The sequence below is a fragment of the Oculina patagonica genome, chromosome 5 (genome assembly GCF_052425735.1).
Source record: "Oculina patagonica isolate OP01 chromosome 5, crgOcupat, whole genome shotgun sequence".
NCBI lineage: Eukaryota > Metazoa > Cnidaria > Anthozoa > Scleractinia > Oculinidae > Oculina > Oculina patagonica.
In genome coordinates this window covers 27857258-27874780 of record NC_135762.1, presented here as the reverse complement: position 1 = coordinate 27874780, position 17523 = coordinate 27857258, and the positions used below count along the sequence as shown (strand labels likewise).

General features: G+C 37.1%; 3 protein-coding genes across 5 annotated transcripts in view; all 3 read left to right on the top strand.

Moving 5' to 3' along the window:
• Window positions 1-1162: 1162 nt before the first annotated feature.
• LOC144654389 (melanopsin-A-like) lies at window positions 1163-2128 on the top strand. Its single transcript, XM_078514529.1, has one exon. It carries the CDS (start codon window positions 1163-1165, stop codon window positions 2126-2128), a length of 966 nt encoding a protein of 321 aa, XP_078370655.1.
• A 6365-nt stretch (window positions 2129-8493) lies between these two features.
• LOC144655092 (melanopsin-B-like) lies at window positions 8494-9456 on the top strand. Its single transcript, XM_078515310.1, has one exon. The coding sequence runs from the start codon at window positions 8494-8496 to the stop codon at window positions 9454-9456; it is 963 nt and encodes a 320-aa protein (XP_078371436.1).
• A 5095-nt stretch (window positions 9457-14551) lies between these two features.
• Window positions 14552-17523, top strand: part of LOC144654269 (uncharacterized) — an 82199-nt gene continuing 79227 nt past the window's right edge. For all 3 annotated transcript variants that reach the window (XR_013570889.1, XM_078514353.1, XM_078514352.1), the window contains exon 1: window positions 14552-14704. Coding sequence is in view for 2 of the 3 variants with exons in the window: in XM_078514353.1 (XP_078370479.1) it covers window positions 14607-14704 (98 nt within the window). In the remaining variant the exon portion in view is untranslated. The remainder of the gene's footprint in view (window positions 14705-17523) is intronic.

Below are 17523 nucleotides of genomic sequence, written 5' to 3'. Positions count from 1 at the left end.
TTGATATGGCTTTTTTTTGTATATGACCCTTCTGTGTAAACAAAATTTGCTCAAAAAGCAGATATTATAGAACCATACAGTTAAAAATGATAGGATAACGTCAAGAAAAAAAGAGCTTCACTAAACTGTTCATTTTATTCACTGAAAACCAGACAAGATGGCAATTAATTTTTTTTTTGGTAAATTTGTCAATCGATCAAATAGATTACAAGGTTGCCATCATGAAGTATGCATAACAATAATGGCCAATAGTTGCAATGCATCATGATAACTAAATTTTACAGGAACAGGAAACAGTTTCAACCAATTAATTTCTCAAATTGCCGACTGGAGGGTTTAAAATTTTTAAGTGAAGCCTAAACTTCCTGAATAAAAAATATAAAAATAGCACAACAAAAGCGGAAGTCGCCGGATGCATTGCGCCTTCTAGCTTGGTTGAAACGTTTACTGACAGATACGAGGAAGAGTTTTGAATAGAATGATCCGCTTAGCTTTTGGACAAAAAGTTGCACTTAGTTCACAAGGTCCACAGTGAAAAAAAAAAAAAACAGAAATATTACAATTGCGAAAAAGACAGAAACTATAAATAGTTAATGATACCCTAATATCGATCGAATTCTGCCTTGAACACTGAATTGTTCGTTATAAAACTGGAATATCTAAAACAAAAAAAATTCCATCAACGTATTCCTTAGTACGTTACTTGAGGGAACGCTTGACCGGTTTTCAATTGATTGCAACACCCAGAAAAAAGAAAAAACATGTCCGCTCCGTTTATACCTTAAATAAATCAAGGAAAGAGCATCACGTGCAAAAAGATCTCGTTCTGTTCTGAAACACGTGTATGAGTACGAAAAGAAACGTGCAAGTTGTGGGATATTACGTGTAATTAAGCAAATTATGTGATATACAACCGGTGTTTTATGATAAATTGGCCAATTTCACCACGACCAGGTGGGCGTGAAAGGTGATAACACAAAAACAAAAGAGCGAGTTCTTGAAAACGAAAGCAATGCCAATGCTTGAAAGGAAACGTTATCTGAAGGTCTGAATGTCTTTCGTATCTTTAGGGTAGGCAATTTAAGAGGAAAAACGAAAGCAAACTGCGGTCAGAGAACCACTCAGTTAATACAACAGCCTGCTTGTTTTTCACTTTGAGAGAATGGAATCCATTGAAAAATGGAACACGATGTTTGTAATAATTGAATTGCTGGTGAGCTTCTTAGGAATCACATTTAATGGAATTGTGATCTTTACAATTTGTAGAAATATCCATCGTCGCATTTCAGCACCGACATATCTAATTTTCAGTATCGCGGTGAGTGATTTTCTTTCTTGTGCGATAGCTATTCCACTATCGGTTGCAAAGCACTTTAAGAAGGAATGGCCGTTCGGTATTGCTGGATGCAAGGCACATGCCTTCTTGATATTCCTTCTCGCTCTCGTTTCCATCACTCACTTGGCCGCCATTTCAGCGGGAAAGTACTTGACTATCACCAGATCTCTTTCAAGAGATTCTTATTTCAACAAAAAAGGAGTACTGTTGATAATCTTGGTCTCTTGGATTTATTCGTTTGGCTTCAGCGTGGCACCTTTGGTCGGGTGGTCAAGATATGGCCTAGAAGGAACAAATGCAACCTGCTCAGTTAAATGGGAATCATCTGTTCCAAGCGATCAGGCATACTTTGGAGTTGTAATTTTCACTTGCTTCCTTTTACCCTTAGCTGTGATCACTTTCTGCTATTACAAGATCCATCAAGTTTCTAAACAGATCGTTTTCAACACTACCCACAGGGCTGGTTTAGCAATGACTGTGACACACGCTTTGTTGAAGAAGCATCACAAATCAGCATTTTACTTTTTAGCTATTATAGCCGGTTTTGTAATCCCGTGGTCTCCTTATGCTGTAGTGTCTTTCCTTTTAGTTCTAGGAAGAAAGGTTAACCCTGTAGCTACCAGTGCATGTAGTGTGCTTGCCAAGATTTCGTTTTTCCTTGATCCAATTCTGTATGCAATTTTTCATCGCAAGTTTCGACGACGTTTGATTCTTTCAGTTCCAGTAACCAGACCAAACAGAGCTGTAAGACCAGCTGTTTTACCTTCTGTTTCACGAACCTTGGCTCTCTGAACAGAACACGCCTGCTGCTTTACATTGAACGGTGTCGCTGACAGTCTTGACACCATAATGCACACGGGTGCGACGGTATATAATCGTTTGTAGGGCCGAATGGTATAAAAAATGTATTCAGCCATTTATTTAAGTCTTCAGCTTTTATGTAATCCTCTATAAGAAGGAAAATGGATAGAGCATTGCATGGCTCTCTGAACAGCACACGCAAGTTGCTTAACATTGAACGGTGTCGTTGACACCCTTTACTCCATAACGCATACAAGTGTAACGTTAAATAATCGTTTGCAAGGCTGTATTATATAAAAATATATGCGCAGCAATTTATTTCATTCTGATGCTTATATGTAATCCTCTATGAAAAGGAAAATGGTTAGAACATTGGTTCTTTGAACAGCACACGCAAGCTGCTTATCATCATTGAATGGTATCGTTGACACCCTTTACTCCATAATCGCACACAGGTGCACGGGTAAAATAATCGTTTGTAAGGCCGCATGATATAAAAAATAAACGCAGCCATTGATTTCATTCTGTCGGTTGTATGATATCCTCCTTAAAAAGGAAAATGGACAGAAATACACAACATCACTTTAATCTGCATTTTGAAGTTCATGAATAAAGTTTGTGAAAACAAAAAAAAATGATCAATAGAAGTTCAGAAATGTGAAAATTCAACTTTCCAACAAACCCTAAGCAAGACAAAAAAAGATTCAGCGAAAGTCTTGGTCCAATATACAAACGCTAAGGCAACTAACGATAGTTGGAACACACCTAGCCATCAGCCACGAAACTCTTAACCAACTTTTTCGGTCAAGTTTATGTGATGTTCAAGGCCGTAACTAGCAAGAGGCAAGGCGAGGCACTTGCCTCGTCTAGATTTTTACCCAAAATTAAAAAATATATATTTTGTTGGGAAAATAATCCCCAGTTGAACAAGATTGTTTTTTCTCGCGAAATATCTAAGAGTTTCAGCGCTTCTAGATTTCAAAATTGTCTGGAGGGCATGCCCCCAGAACCCCCTAGCAATATCTTGCCTCGTCTACCTCGCAAAGGTCTGGTTGCGGCCCGGACGATTCCTTAAAACCTGCAAGGAAGGTCTATAAAACGTTTTTTTTTTTTTTGCACTCTTAATGTGGGAGTTTGCAATCATTGAAAATACAAAGTGACGCAACATTGAACAGATAATAAAAAGAATAATCAAACACATTTTCCTCCTTCACAGGAAGTCAACAGGGAGGGCAATATCGAATGTTGTTTTCAATACTTCCTAACTGTGTGGTAAGAACGACAAGTCTTTTTCAATGCCCCTTTCAAATATGTTATACTCAGTTTAATTTAGATCGGACGAAACGTGTTTTCTTCATTGGCGGTGTCATTTAATAGACGAAATTTTTTTGAGCACACAACAAAAAAAAATATATAAAAAAAATTAAATTTTTGCACATACACAAAAAATTAAAATTCCACAAATACTTTACTATATTCCTCGTGGGCAATCTCTCAAAAATAAACATAAACTCTCTCTCCTTGTCACGTGTAAAACTCTTATCGTTGCTTTAAGTCACGTGTAGGATGCCTTTCTGCCACTTTTATACGCTGTCTCAGAGTGAATTAATTACAAGCGAAGAACTTTTAATTTCTTACCAATGCTCTTTGTACCATTTAAGGGCCTATCTAGGTTGTATCAAATCAAATAGCTTTTAAAATATTAAACAACTTTTAAATACCTTACAATTGGAGGTAGTAACTGTGACACAAGTTAATAATTTAAAAAAATATATACAAAAGGAAAGAAAGCAAGTTTAGAACAAGATTCAAAGTAACTGAACCCTCGCGCCGGTGAAAGCTTCCTCAAGATAGGTTACGAAGCCGATTGTCGTAGTTTAATCATTCGTCATCGAGTTCTATTTTTACTCTACATCGCCGATATTCCTTCACATTTTGGGATTTCACTGTTCTTGATCTTGCATATACACATGGCCACTGACATGGGCGTAATTTACGGTAAAACTTTCTTGGCTACGTGGCACTTGATAACCAGTTAAGAGTTGTACAGTATAGCGCCAACTTTACTAAAACAACCAAACGTTTCGGGCTCGGCCTTTGATCAGTAAAATAACTGTAAAAGCCGGGCCACGATATTAAAATGTCTAATTTTGTGGGTTCTGACTCTTCCACCCGCGCGTGAATCTTAGCAAAAAAGAAAATCAGCTGAGTGTGTCAGTCCTGTTGTGAAAAACATATTTATTATTTTATATAATCATAAGTTTAAATCAGGGGAGTCTTAAATAACACAAACTGGTGTTGTAAATAGTATATGACTGCAAAGAAACAAAGATAATCATAACAATTTCTTTCTTCGGAATAATTCCCATATTGTATGTGGTCTCATCTTCTTCTTCGTTTTAAAAGAACTCAGACATAGGCTAAATTGAAAAATTCAAACACCAGTTTAAGAAACCGTCGTTCCCCAAGTGTACTGCGTGGTAAGATATTATGTGGGAAGTTAAGTTACATCACATGATAATGTAACCGGTTTAAAGCGATTAAATTGATTAAATTTAGCGTGGGTGTCAAACCTTTAACTAAAAGCATAACTTGCAATTGAACTATGCACCAACCCCTGAATAAGGGCGAAAAGGACAGAAGCACTAAAAGCGACAAAAAAGTGGGCCATCTGGAAATAGGCGAAAGTTTTGGCGTTGAAAAAACAACATTTTCTTTGCCAAAAAAATCATCTGTTGTATGTAAAAAAAATAAAGAATTTCTTTCAAAATAATAGTGGAAATGTTTTCTTCAAGGCGATAAGGTAACACTTTGTTGCCTTTCAATTTGCGGGAGAACATAATTATTAATTTTTATTCGTTTTAAACGTTGCAGTTGGAAATGGTTTGTATCTTCATTTTCGAGTCTTTGGCTATTCACTGTTGATTGTTTGACTGAAACATACCTTCTGTAACAAAATGGAAGCAAACGTTTGATAGCAGAAAGTCGTCTCCAAATTGGCTCAGAGTTTAAAACTTTCTTAATTGAATTCTTTATTTTTACCAATTAAAAAAATATGTTATCCAACGAAAATCGGAAAATTTGCTAGTGTAGTATGAAACTCGTTATTCATTTACTGCTTATATTGTAGAATCAAATATGAAAAAATATTTTTTTCGAAAGAGAAGAAATATCTCTGAAAATTTGCTCATCCGAACTGAAAATAAAGACGCAACCACTTGCTGCTGCTGTTGCCTCTGTTTTTCCTACTGCTGCAGCGGAGGTGGCGGTGGCGACGTTCGCGGTGGCTGCTCCTCCTGCTTCGGCTCCTCCTGCATCATTTTCTCTAAAGCCCTGACTAAACGATCAAAATTTCTTGTCCAACATCGTGTTTGTCGCGCACAACATGGAGTGGCTAAACGAGCAAACAATGTTTGATCAAACATGGAAGTAAGTGAGTCTACATAGCGCTTTGTGCGTTTTACTTTACTGCTAAAACGTCACATAGATTCAGTTTCTGATTGGCTGCTTTTTCCCGCTTGGGCTTGCTTTGTTTGCAGAGGTAGCTAAACGATCGAAACATTTGCTCGAGAAATAAAATGTTGGATAAAAATGTTTGATACAGATCAAATATGGGAAACCATTTCATTTAATACAATGTTGAGAGAGGCGGCTAAACGGTCAAACATGCTCTTCCAAAATGATGTTAGACGAAAATGTTTTATCGTTTAGCCAGGGCTTAAGAAATATCAAAGCAACTGATTTTACATAAAATGAATAAAATTATGAGAGATGCTTATTGTTTGTACATCGAGACGCAAAGAAAAGAAACCTCAAGAGTCCTTTCTTGGTTTATTATGCTCTGTTTTATTTTATTTTGCAACGTTTGTTGTTTTGGCTTCTGTCACGAGCAGGTGTCCAATAATTACGAACGTGACTTCCGTTGTTTTGTTGGGTTGGAGGTAATTATAACATAATCAATTTTAATTTCCAAAAATACATAGATAACCCGTTTCCATCATTCCATTTTATCTATTGTTTATTACCAAACGATGAATAACTTAATAGCAAATACGCCATCAGGTTGCTAAAATGCACATTATTATTCAAAATTGTTTTTAATGTTGCTATCTACAGTAATAGAAAAATTTATTCATATCAAACTATTGAAATGTGTCAGAGCGATAGTTAGACACATAATTTATGAAAGCACAGCTTAACAATTGGCCAAAATGCCTTTAAATCGTCAACAAAATCGAATATTTGTCAAGCCTCTTCTAAACATGTTCACAGTGACAACTTCTGATTGTAAAATATTTTTATTCATTAAAGGAGCAATCCACTTTCCATTGAGCACGAGAAAACTCAATGATTCGGTTAGTAAAATAGCAGCTACAGAACTTATGTAGAATAATATAATTCCTCTTTTCGGCATATTCCTTTTCTTTTTCTATGCGAAGCCTGTTCCTGATTTTTTTTTTTTTTCACCGGCGTTTTCTAGGAACACCAGCGCTTTCCTTTTGTCAATACTGGCTGGCAAGACCGATATATTCTAGAACAGAATTTCGCTTTTATTCAGATTTGTCCTATCAAATCAGTAATCAATACAGGTGGATTTGTGTGGTAAGTCTTGTGGAAAAGGACTATTTTTACATTCAAAACTATCAGCGTGGCTGATTTGTTCTGACAAAGGGAAAGCGCCCCAAGTTGACGGATTACCAATGCATGCAGCACGCTCAAAAAACCCAGCCTCGTTAATTCCGCTGAGAAGCAAAGTGCATGGCGTGGTAGGATATGATATGGGAGGTTCAGTTGCATCAAATAGTATCGTAACAAGATTATTCGACAAATTGAACATTTTCATCCTACTCACGTGGGTGTTCATAGTGAAACTCCAAAGCTTCAGTATACCTCCATAAATGGCAACGCCAACTTGACAGGACTCGTTTGAAATCTAGGCTAAACATAACACTTAAATGGACCAAAAAACTGACGCCATTTTAAGGAACCAGATATCACTGCATGTCTGTTGGTAAGCGAACAGTGGCTTTGTAAAAGCACCAAAACTGGACAAATGGAAAATATGCGTTAAAACGACAGTGCCGGGTGTCATCTCTGCCAGTCAACAACACAAAGTATCATGGCCGTTGTATATTTTTTTGCTTGTTATTTTTGGTCCATGGCCAAAGGTGGCACGTTTTAAACGCTTAAAACCATTAGGTATCTAGATTAATTTCGATACATCAATCGTTTACGGTACTAAATGTTTAAAATTGATTATTTAGGCCGTATCTTGGTAATTTTGCAGCACTGAATTGCTCTTTTATTTTTGCTTTGTTTTCAGTCTTAGATATGTAGCAAGCAACAAGAAACGGAAAATGAGCGTTATTTAGTCTACGTTCTTCACACTCTACACTCACTCAAGTCAATTGACAGAATCTATTGAGTATTTATTTAAGAATCTGTTAGTTGTCTAGTCTTATAAATCCCCTACCCCTTGAATAAATTAGAGGCCTTGCCAAAGGAGGACAATAAAAGAAAATCTACCCGTCTATTCAACTCTATGCAAAAGGGAATGAAGTTTATGTGATGTTTAGGATTATTAAAGGGTCATTTTCCTTGAAGTTTACACCGTAATTTTGTGTATGTAACTGCAATGCCGAAAGTCGCGAAAATTAATTCCCTCAAAAATAAGTAAAAATAAGTTGCCTGACATCTTCGAATACGTGGATATCTTCACTAGGATTTATGGTTAATAAAGTGCTACCTGCAACGCTAACTACAAATATGAGACGACAACAAAGGGTGACAATCACTGAGTATAATTTTCTTAGCAGTGTGCTAAGAGGGAAGATTAAAATCAGTAATGTTCTGTCCATTATGGTGTAAAAATTGAAAACATATATGATATTAATAAATTCTTTGTCGCTTTCTTAAATTTTGAGTTTAATTAAATGCAAAATTTAAAAGTTGGGTTTTAGAAAAGAGTGCGAAAGCTTTCCTGAGGGTGTGATTAACAAAACTTGTCGCTTCCGTCTTTACAGGCTATTCAAGAAGAAATTTAAAAGGTACTGATCCGGCATGTGTAAAAAACTTCCTATTCTATCACATTCCCGTTTATTATTGTATGAATTATGGCATTAGAACACACGCCTTGATGCGTGGGTGTTTTACCATTGAGCGGAACCATAACTCTGTCTTAATGGTTAAAAAAGAGCTACCGTGCAAAACAGCCGGCTTTCCGTTTCCTTGATTGCAAAAAAAAAAAAGACAGAAACAGACAAAAAAGACTGAAAGAGAGCCTTTTGTAATCGAACAAGCACAGATTTAACAAAATATAACCTAAACAGAGGTTGATGGATTTATATAGATGAAACATGGACGCGGTTGGCAGCTGGAGCATAATATTTGCAGTTATTAAGTTCATTGTATGCTTCTTTGGAATTTTACTGAACGGATTAGTAATTCTTACAATTTGTAAGAACATTCGTTACCTCTCAGCGTCGAGTTATCTCATTCTCAGTATCTCGGTGAGTGATTTTCTTTCCTGTGCTGTAGCAGTTCCATTTTCCATGGCCATTCACTTCAAGAAGGAATGGCCGCTTGGCATGGCTGGATGTCAGGCTCATGCCTTCATGATATTTCTGCTCGCACTCGTCTCCATCACACACTTGGCTGCTATTTCAGTAGGAAAGTACTTGACTATCACAAGATCTCTTTCCAGAGAGTCCTATTTTAACAAAAAGAAAGTGCTGATGATAATCTTGGCCTCTTGGATGTACTCTTTGGTCTTCAGCGCGCCACCTTTGATGGGGTGGTCGAGATATGGCCTAGAAGGGACCAACGAAACCTGCTCAATAAAATGGAAATCATCTAGTCCAGGCGATAGGGCATATTTCGTAGTCATATTTATCGCTTGCTACTTTTTACCCATGGCCGTGATCTCGTTTTGCTACTACAAGATCTACCAAGTTTCCAAACAAATTGTCGGCAACACTTCCCAGATGGGTGGCTTAGCAATGACAATGACACAGGCTCTTACGAAAAAACATCGAGAGTCCGCCATGTACTTTTTAATTGTCATAGCCACTTTTATGCTGTCGTGGTCTCCGTATGCCATAGTGTCTTTGCTTTTAATTGTAAGGGGTTATTTAAACCCTATAGCCACCAGCGCATGTAGTGTCTTTGCCAAAACCTCTTTCTTTCTTAACCCTATCCTGTATGCCATGATTTCTCGTAAGTTTCGTCGACGTGTGATTCTCGCAATTCCTATAACCAAGGCAAATCGTGAGATAAGACAAAAACCTTTACGCTTGGATTCAGCAGTAATAGCTCTCTGAACAATTTATATCATTGAAATTGCTAGGAGCTAAACTTGACTGGGTTATTACATCCGTTGCCAGTGAATGTTGACACGGTATCTGTTTGAACCTTCCTACTTTACTTAGTAGCAATGAGAAGGCATTATATAAATGCTATTAATACAGAAATGAACCATGCATATGAAAAACCTTTCTTTTTTGGTGTAATTATCGATATGCGAAAATAAAACTGAACAAAACCCTCGCAAAAGCAAAATATAAAGCATTAGGTTAGCGAATGAGGGACCATGATGGTTCTTCGCTTGAATTGATTCATTCGCAATCAACGTTTACCTAAGTTAAGGTACAGTATCCATTCTAAAATATATATTAATGAACGGCCTTTGAAAGTGGAATACATAGATTCTTATTGAGAACGGATCATTTCAATTTTGGTTTAGTTAGATTTTTGCAAAGCTTAAGTTACACTGATTTTTAAATATTTGCTTGGGCTGTATTAAACTGTAACTGTAACTTCATTATGCCAAGAGCCAAATTCCATGTGTTAGGCAACACAAGATATATAATTATTTTATCGCAAAGCTTAGAGAAACACTTACAACTGTAAGATTAGTCACGAATTGTATATTCTTGCAACTTACATGAAAATTTTTGTTACTTGTCAAATAAATATGCGCAACTCGCCATGGCGAATGTTAACAGGAAACCATGCAGACTATGACCTGTAAATTTGCTAAGCTACAGTCGAAACGGCTTTATTGAACTTTAAAAAAGAATTACGAAGCAAAATACTGTAGTTCGGAAGACCGATGTTAATAATAACGGCAAATGTACAGTATAATCCCGATTTCTTGAACCTCCAGGGGAAATGAAAATTGCTTCGAGAAAGCGGCGGTAAAATTACAGAGACGTACTCTTACATGCAAGCTTGCCTAAGGGCCAGGGAGTTGGGGATGAATGTTCCTGTTGGGGGACATCGATACATTGGAACAATCCGGGGAAGGGGGTTGGGGAACTGGCATGCACCGTGCTCCGATTCGTGATACTTGTACAGTAGAATCCCGATTTCTTTAAACCCTCATTTTTCTCGATACTCCCGATTTCGGGAACCAATTTTCGTTTGCCTTGGAACGGGCGGCCGCTTAGCACAGCAAACAAAATGGCGAACAAAACAAACGTTTTGCAGATATAAAATTTGCTATCATTGCTTGCTCTTGGTAACGGCCGCTTTCCAGTATCTTGGCTTATTACTTCTAATTACGAGTAGTCACCAGTGACACATAACGTTAAAAAGATGCCATAGAATATTTGATGACGACTAAACATTCCCTAACTTGGTAAAATTCACGCCGCCATGTTTTTCGAGGTTTTGAATGGTATCATCATTTCAAGGTCTTCCAGTAAAAAGCCTCTGTAAAACATCGAATCTGAATTTGTGACAGGACAGTCTGAATGTTGATTCGAAGATTATTTTAAAATTAAAAACCCTCAAAAATATTGTTTGCAAGGAGAAAAAAGGCCAAATTAATTGATTGCAGGCATCAGAAAACATTGCCTGCAGGAAGATGCAGCCGGAAAAAATTGTTTACACAGACAAAGACCCTAGAAAAATTGTTTGTCTTGAAACAATTTTGATCCCCCTTTCACAAAATAATGGTCTGTCCCTCAGTTAGCCTGCGTTGCAGACAAACAAAACCCCGGTATAGTGGGGCTTTGTTCGTCTGCAACGCAGGCTATCCCTCAGTATGCCTTTAGATCGCTCCAATGTTAGCGGCCATGTAAGATGGAAGAGCAATGAAACTATTTCTTGAGTGCTGGGAAATTTTATATTTCCAATTTATTATTATTTTAGATTTCTCGAACCTCCCGATATAAACGCGAACCAAGAGAAAGTAAAAAATAAAAACAAGAAAAGTGAGCTCACTTTTCTAGTTTTTTTTTTCTATCTTTTGTCAACCGATGATTAACCATGAGATCACCACCTCATTCATTTGTCATTCTCTCCCGGGATATTTCAGAGTGACATAAAATAAGTTGAAAGCAAGAAAACAAACTCAAGAGTATTTTTGTTTTCGTGCTATAAATAGCCCAGGAATCTTCTTCTGAGCGTTAGGCTCGAACGGAATGGTAAATTTGCTTCTAAACACTGAAAAGTGACATGTAAATGAGCTCTTGTCTAAGTTTGACATTTGATCTTCAGCTATTAAAGCGAAGACAATCGTATTCAAATAATAACAACTAGCACAGCTAGCAGCTTTTACATTCTAATTCATTGCTGCCTAGAATTTGACGATTACATGTTGAGCAAGCATTGGAGGTAGTTATGTTGAAGATCGAAAGTAACTGGACACGTAGGGGCCAAACCACCCCCCAAATGTTTCATCTAAAATTGGGTATTTGGTGAGATTTTTAATAACTTTGTTGATGTTGATCGCATGCTTGCGAAACTTGGTAGGTTAATATAAGACAACATGCCAATCATTTTGAAAGACTTGTTTGTCGAACTTGTCACTATATGACGTCATAACTGATGACGTAATATTTTCTTAAAATTAAAGTTTGGAATTGTTTCAATTTTTCTACTGTTTAAGATAGAGCGCATCAAGAGAAGTTGAAAACCGAAAACAGTATGTACATGCGGCAAATACTGGGTGAGATATGACATTTTAAAGTTGGAAAAATTTTAAGTCAATAAATGGGACCTCCCCCCTTCGGTAATAAAGCTAAATTTGACTGCCTTTTTTCTTAATAGTAGTGCAATTAACATTACACATTGGTTGTATTAAATGCAGAAAGTAGAAGGGAAAAGAAAATTATGAAAAAAATATTTTTTGTAATTCCTGGAAGCATAAAAGCAGATTTGTGACGTAATAAAAGGTCACGTGACCAATAATTCCTTTGCCATATTATTGTCCTGGAGGCAAAAGTGGAAAAACTAAAACCATACGATTTTTAGGGACAGTAAGAAGTCTCTTTTACCAAAATACCAGCTCAGCTGGAAAAAAACTGACAAAAAAATACCAAGGACATAACTTTTACAAAGAAAGTATGGAAACCTATAGTTCCGGGGGGAACACTGATCTGTTTTTAACTGGCCATAATTCGGGAACAAAAAATCGCAGCGATGAACGGTTTTCAGTGTTTTACTCCCCTTGATACCCACTTCCAGATGAGACACTTTTTAAATAATAATTCAAAATTTTACTTTACTGGTTTTTGTGACGTCATCCTTTGTGATGTCACTTTGTGAAATTTTGAGAAATTCTTCAGCTTAAAATGAAGTGGACATCAATTTGAGCTAACACCACAAGTTTAGTAAATTAATGTTGAAAATAACCAAAATTAGGTTTCATGAAACATTTGGGGGGTGGTTTGGCCCCTACGTGGGAAATTAACCATTGTTCATATGGATGAAATTATACTTAATTTATTATGACATATGGGTCGAACCTTCGGCAGCAAGGGCAATCTGTTCCATTTATATACAGTTTGTCTTAAACTAATCTTGCCCTCTTGCTCAGCTTTCTTGAAATTGGGTACAGTGTCTTGCGACGTTCATGTATTTCTTTTTGAAACTGCTCACCTAGACCAAAGTCCGTTCCCTTCAGTGCGATTGCAGAACGGCAAATTAATTCTTTCTGTTGGTAAAGAAGGTTTCTTTAGCTCTAGACGATGAGCTCGCTCAATTGCAATATCTGCTGGGTCAACATGAAGACATCTTTGTTCTTTACAACTTCAATTAGTATATACACACTCAGTGATCTTAGTGTTTCAAGCAATCTGATTGGTTCGCTATCTCGGGCTAATGAGCATTATTCACTCTCTACGGAGTGAATAATGCTTGATCCAAAATGAAACAAAATGGCCGGCGTAAACTCGCGTTTCGCCGGCGTTTCTGAATCGCAAAAACTAAGAATACAAGAAGATGCTGAACCAGAAAAAACAAAAAAAGGCTAAGAAATTTGGCCTGATGGTTTTCAAAGTAAGAGAAGACTACATATTTCACAATTTGAAGCACAATGTCCACACAACTCGAGTACTAAAACGATAAACAATTGCTTACCGTCAAGTCGCTCTTCGCTCGGCATCGGCAGAAATGAATACCGTGGATTTATCGGCAGCAACATCAAGTGTTATTCAACCAAGATCCTCCACAAATATTCAGGAAAAAGTCTTTGTGCAAGAAAACATCCAGTTTTCACCACAGTTCTGCAGACATTCAGTAAGCTTATAATCCAAACTTTCAGGTGGATCCTTTGCCAACTGCTCTTTCAATTTTCAATTCAAGTGAACTTCAAAAGCTTTGATTCAACGGTTAAAATGTTTTGCAAGCAGGTTTTTGATCAGATTGCAGGCTTAAGTGGTGTTAAAGGACCATTTTGCTAGATTGTGACGAGGATTTTATCGAAGATTAACTAGATTTGCCATGTTTGAAGATTCTGTAAACTGTTTCGCGCATGTCGGTTAGTGCCGCTTATATGTACGTTTTCCACGCATGAATTGAGAGGTCAATTAAATCGACTTTAAATGGTTTCCTTCTGAAAACTTTGAGATCGCTTGTTGTTGAGATCACTTCGTGTGTATATACTAAAACATCACTATTCACCTCGATTTCAAAGAATAATTGTTAATTAGTTCCTCGTCTTTTTTTTGGGACGCCGTATCGAGCCGTAAAAGATACTTTACTTTACCTTTACATTTTCCCGCTACACATTCCCCAAATATTGGGAAAACGTGACGGTGCGAATGTATATTTGCACCTGCTATTTGACCCCTCGTAAGTGGAAACTTTCGTGATTTTTGAGTTACTAAACTAAATTAAAAGCTGCAATAGAATTTAGTTACGAACTTAGATTGCTGCAACGCCAGCAGACATGTAAGATAGAAAAGCACTGAAACGATTGTTTTCTTTTTCAATTTACCATTTAGATTAAGTTATTGAATTAAATCCAGTGTCTGAATAAACACCCAAAATAAACATTGACATTACAATCAATGTCATTTAAAAACACGCGACCGGCGTTGACCAATCGCGTCACTTTAAAGAAACAATAGTCTGTAGAATTTAACTGATAATGTTTATCAGTTTGAAGAGAACCGAAATGATGCTCAGGGTCACTAGGCTGCTAGAGTGTGTATGTATTGACGAGATGTGACTTCGCTTCGTCATGTTTACCAACGAAGTGTTCTTCATTATCTGCTTTATTTTATGCTTGAGGGAAACAAAACAAACCGTTATAAACCCGTCCAATCTCCGTGAATATGGGTAAGTTTGTTACAATAGCTTAAGCCTGGTTTTCACTAGCGACGCAAGGACAAGCGCAAGATAACAGCTTTTATTTCACCGTAAAAACGGCTTCGACGCAAGCATAAGCACAAACGCAATGCATTTTGATCCTTGTGCTTGTGCTTGCGTCAAACACAAGCAAAAGGGTCAATTTTTTTCCTCTTCTCGTGCTTACGCTTGTGCTTGCGTCGCCAATGAAACCAGGCTTTACTTGCGTTTTAACTAGATCACAGATGTGTTTTATGGAAGCATCTAGAAGTACAAAATACTGTTTATCTATATTTACCTTGCATGGTTATCTAAGTTTTTTCTGACTTGATTACCAATATGTGAAGCCAAATAACTCTAAAATGCCATGTTAACTATATATAGTTGCATTCAGTGAATTTATTTATTTATTAGATGTTTTATTAGATGTTTTAAACGTAAGTTTAAGTTGATGACTGACGCTAAGAAACGGAAGACCTAAACGGTCCGAAACGGAAGTCCTTCCGGTTTAGTCGTTTCCATGTTCTTGTCAGGGATAAGTTTACTGGAATAGGAAAACGTTTTGTATGTCAAAACTAAGTTTCGTACTCAGTCTTCAGAAACGGCCTAGAAGTTATATTATAAGTAATGTCAAAAGCACAGAAATTGCTCAAGACTGTGGTTCCAAGTAGGCTTAAATTACTTTCGGTTTTGACTTATCTACGGGAAATACTCATGTTTAGAAATGTTGCCGAAACAAACTAAGCTTGGTGTTATTTCTCGTGGGAAAAGACGGAAAACGAAGTTCTCTGATACTTGGTAAATGAAAGGTCTCGTTTCTTTTTCGAAGGACCAGTTAATATGTCGATTAAGAGCTAAGTCTTCTTCAAGCACACATAAAATTTAATGTTTTGATCAGGGAATTGATCAGGGAACGACTCTTGTGGGGTACACTGTATGACAGTTTAAAAATAGAGAAAAAATTAATAACCCAAACCACACCAATTAAATGAGATCGAGCACAAGTTATAAGCATTATTTAATAGGTTGAAACTACTTCATACAAAACAAGTCTTGGTTTCTGCCAACACCGTGACAGCTTGTTTCAAATCATGAGTCTATGTCGGGACTCCAAGAACAGGGGCCCGTTTCACGAAGGTCCCAAACAGTTTCGCACCCGGAAAGGCAAAGCAAATCTCTCACCCTATGCTGAAACAGAGCTGTTTTATTCACATGTATTGAATATGAACAGAGTTTCCCTTCTACAGAGTTTCAGGCCTATACCCACAAGCCTGAAAAGTCTGAAAAGTTTCTGGGGCTTTCGAGATCGTTTCGAGATTATTTATAAATATTTGTCTGACCAAGAAATAAATTAAATCGTCCATCAAGCTAGCAAACAATTTTCTTAGAGTTTATAATTAAAAGGACGCACATGTATACGTAGTGGGCGAATTGTAATCTCAATGAAAATTTCAACCTAGCTTAAGGTTTATACTGGTAACCTTTTCGGTTTGCCTTGTGGAAATTGTTTCGTGCGCGAGTCATTTTCGGTGGAATCACGGAAAACTATATATCGTTGGAAAGGTTGTGAAGTCAAAAATCCAAACATATTAAAATCTTAGGAATTTACGGCTTCGGTTAGCGCGTGCGAGCCTTCAAACTCGAAATCCTCACTGTGCGCTTTGCTGAATTACCTACCTTCGGAACAAAGTAAACTGGGCCGGGTTGTTCAAAGCACGATTAAGCTAATCCAGGATTAGCACGAATTTTGATTTCAGCTTTTCAACTTTTCAGTGATTTTTTTTTTATATATTATCCGCCATTTAGTTTTGCCGTCGAATTATCCCAAAATCCACAAAACGAAAGCATCAAAAACTCTTTTATTTAAGACAAAAGGAACCCTCGATTAACTTTTAATCCTGGGTTAGTGTTAATCGGCTTTCGAACAACCCGGCCCTGAACAATATCAATCAGCACTTAATAATATACCAAGGAATGTCGGCTTTATTAATGGACTTTTCAATAGGTTTCTGAGAAAATAGTCGTTGTGTCACAGTTAGAATATTTCGCATATTTTAAAAGCTCGATACACTTTTTTGCACCAAAGTCCTTTCGTAAAAATCCATCAAATTCACATACCTTATCAAAACATTCAAAGAGAGGTTATTCCTAAAAAAACAAACTCTAGTTTTCAGGCCTAAACGATTTGACTAGTTTTCGCACAACGCGTGTGTGAATACGGCTTGAGATTTTGTTACAAAACAGTCTCGAATTCGCAATAAAAATATTCGCGATCGCTGCTCGATCTGCAGCCACTGCATTTGTGCGGAAATCAAATGCAATTAATAGGGTAAGGGGTAAAGGCAGTTCTAAAAGACAGAAAACCGCAATTATGCGTTGAAACTCCTACTGTAGAAACTCGAAGCGCTTTTTGATCAACGTCATGAATTCACTAACTATTGATTATAGACTTCTCTGCTTGTTCCATGGTCGTTTTCTAACAAATTTGCCCTGCATATCTCCTCGCATGGACAACAAATAAAACACGAACTCTTGGTAAATAAATCACGTATTTAAATGTGAGCATTCCCGTAAAACCGCACAGGGTTTTGAGGTGTTGACATCTCATACCAAACACCCCGAAAAGATTATCTGTAACCTTAACCTGTTAACACTTCGCAATTTAATGGCAGGGGTACAATTTTGGTACCCTGGGTGCCAGAGGTTTGTCTTGCGCGGTTTCCGGTGTCGGTCATGTCTCTATGCTAAATTACACACCGACGCTCTAACTTTAGTGAACGCATACACTCTTTTTTTCTATAACAATATTG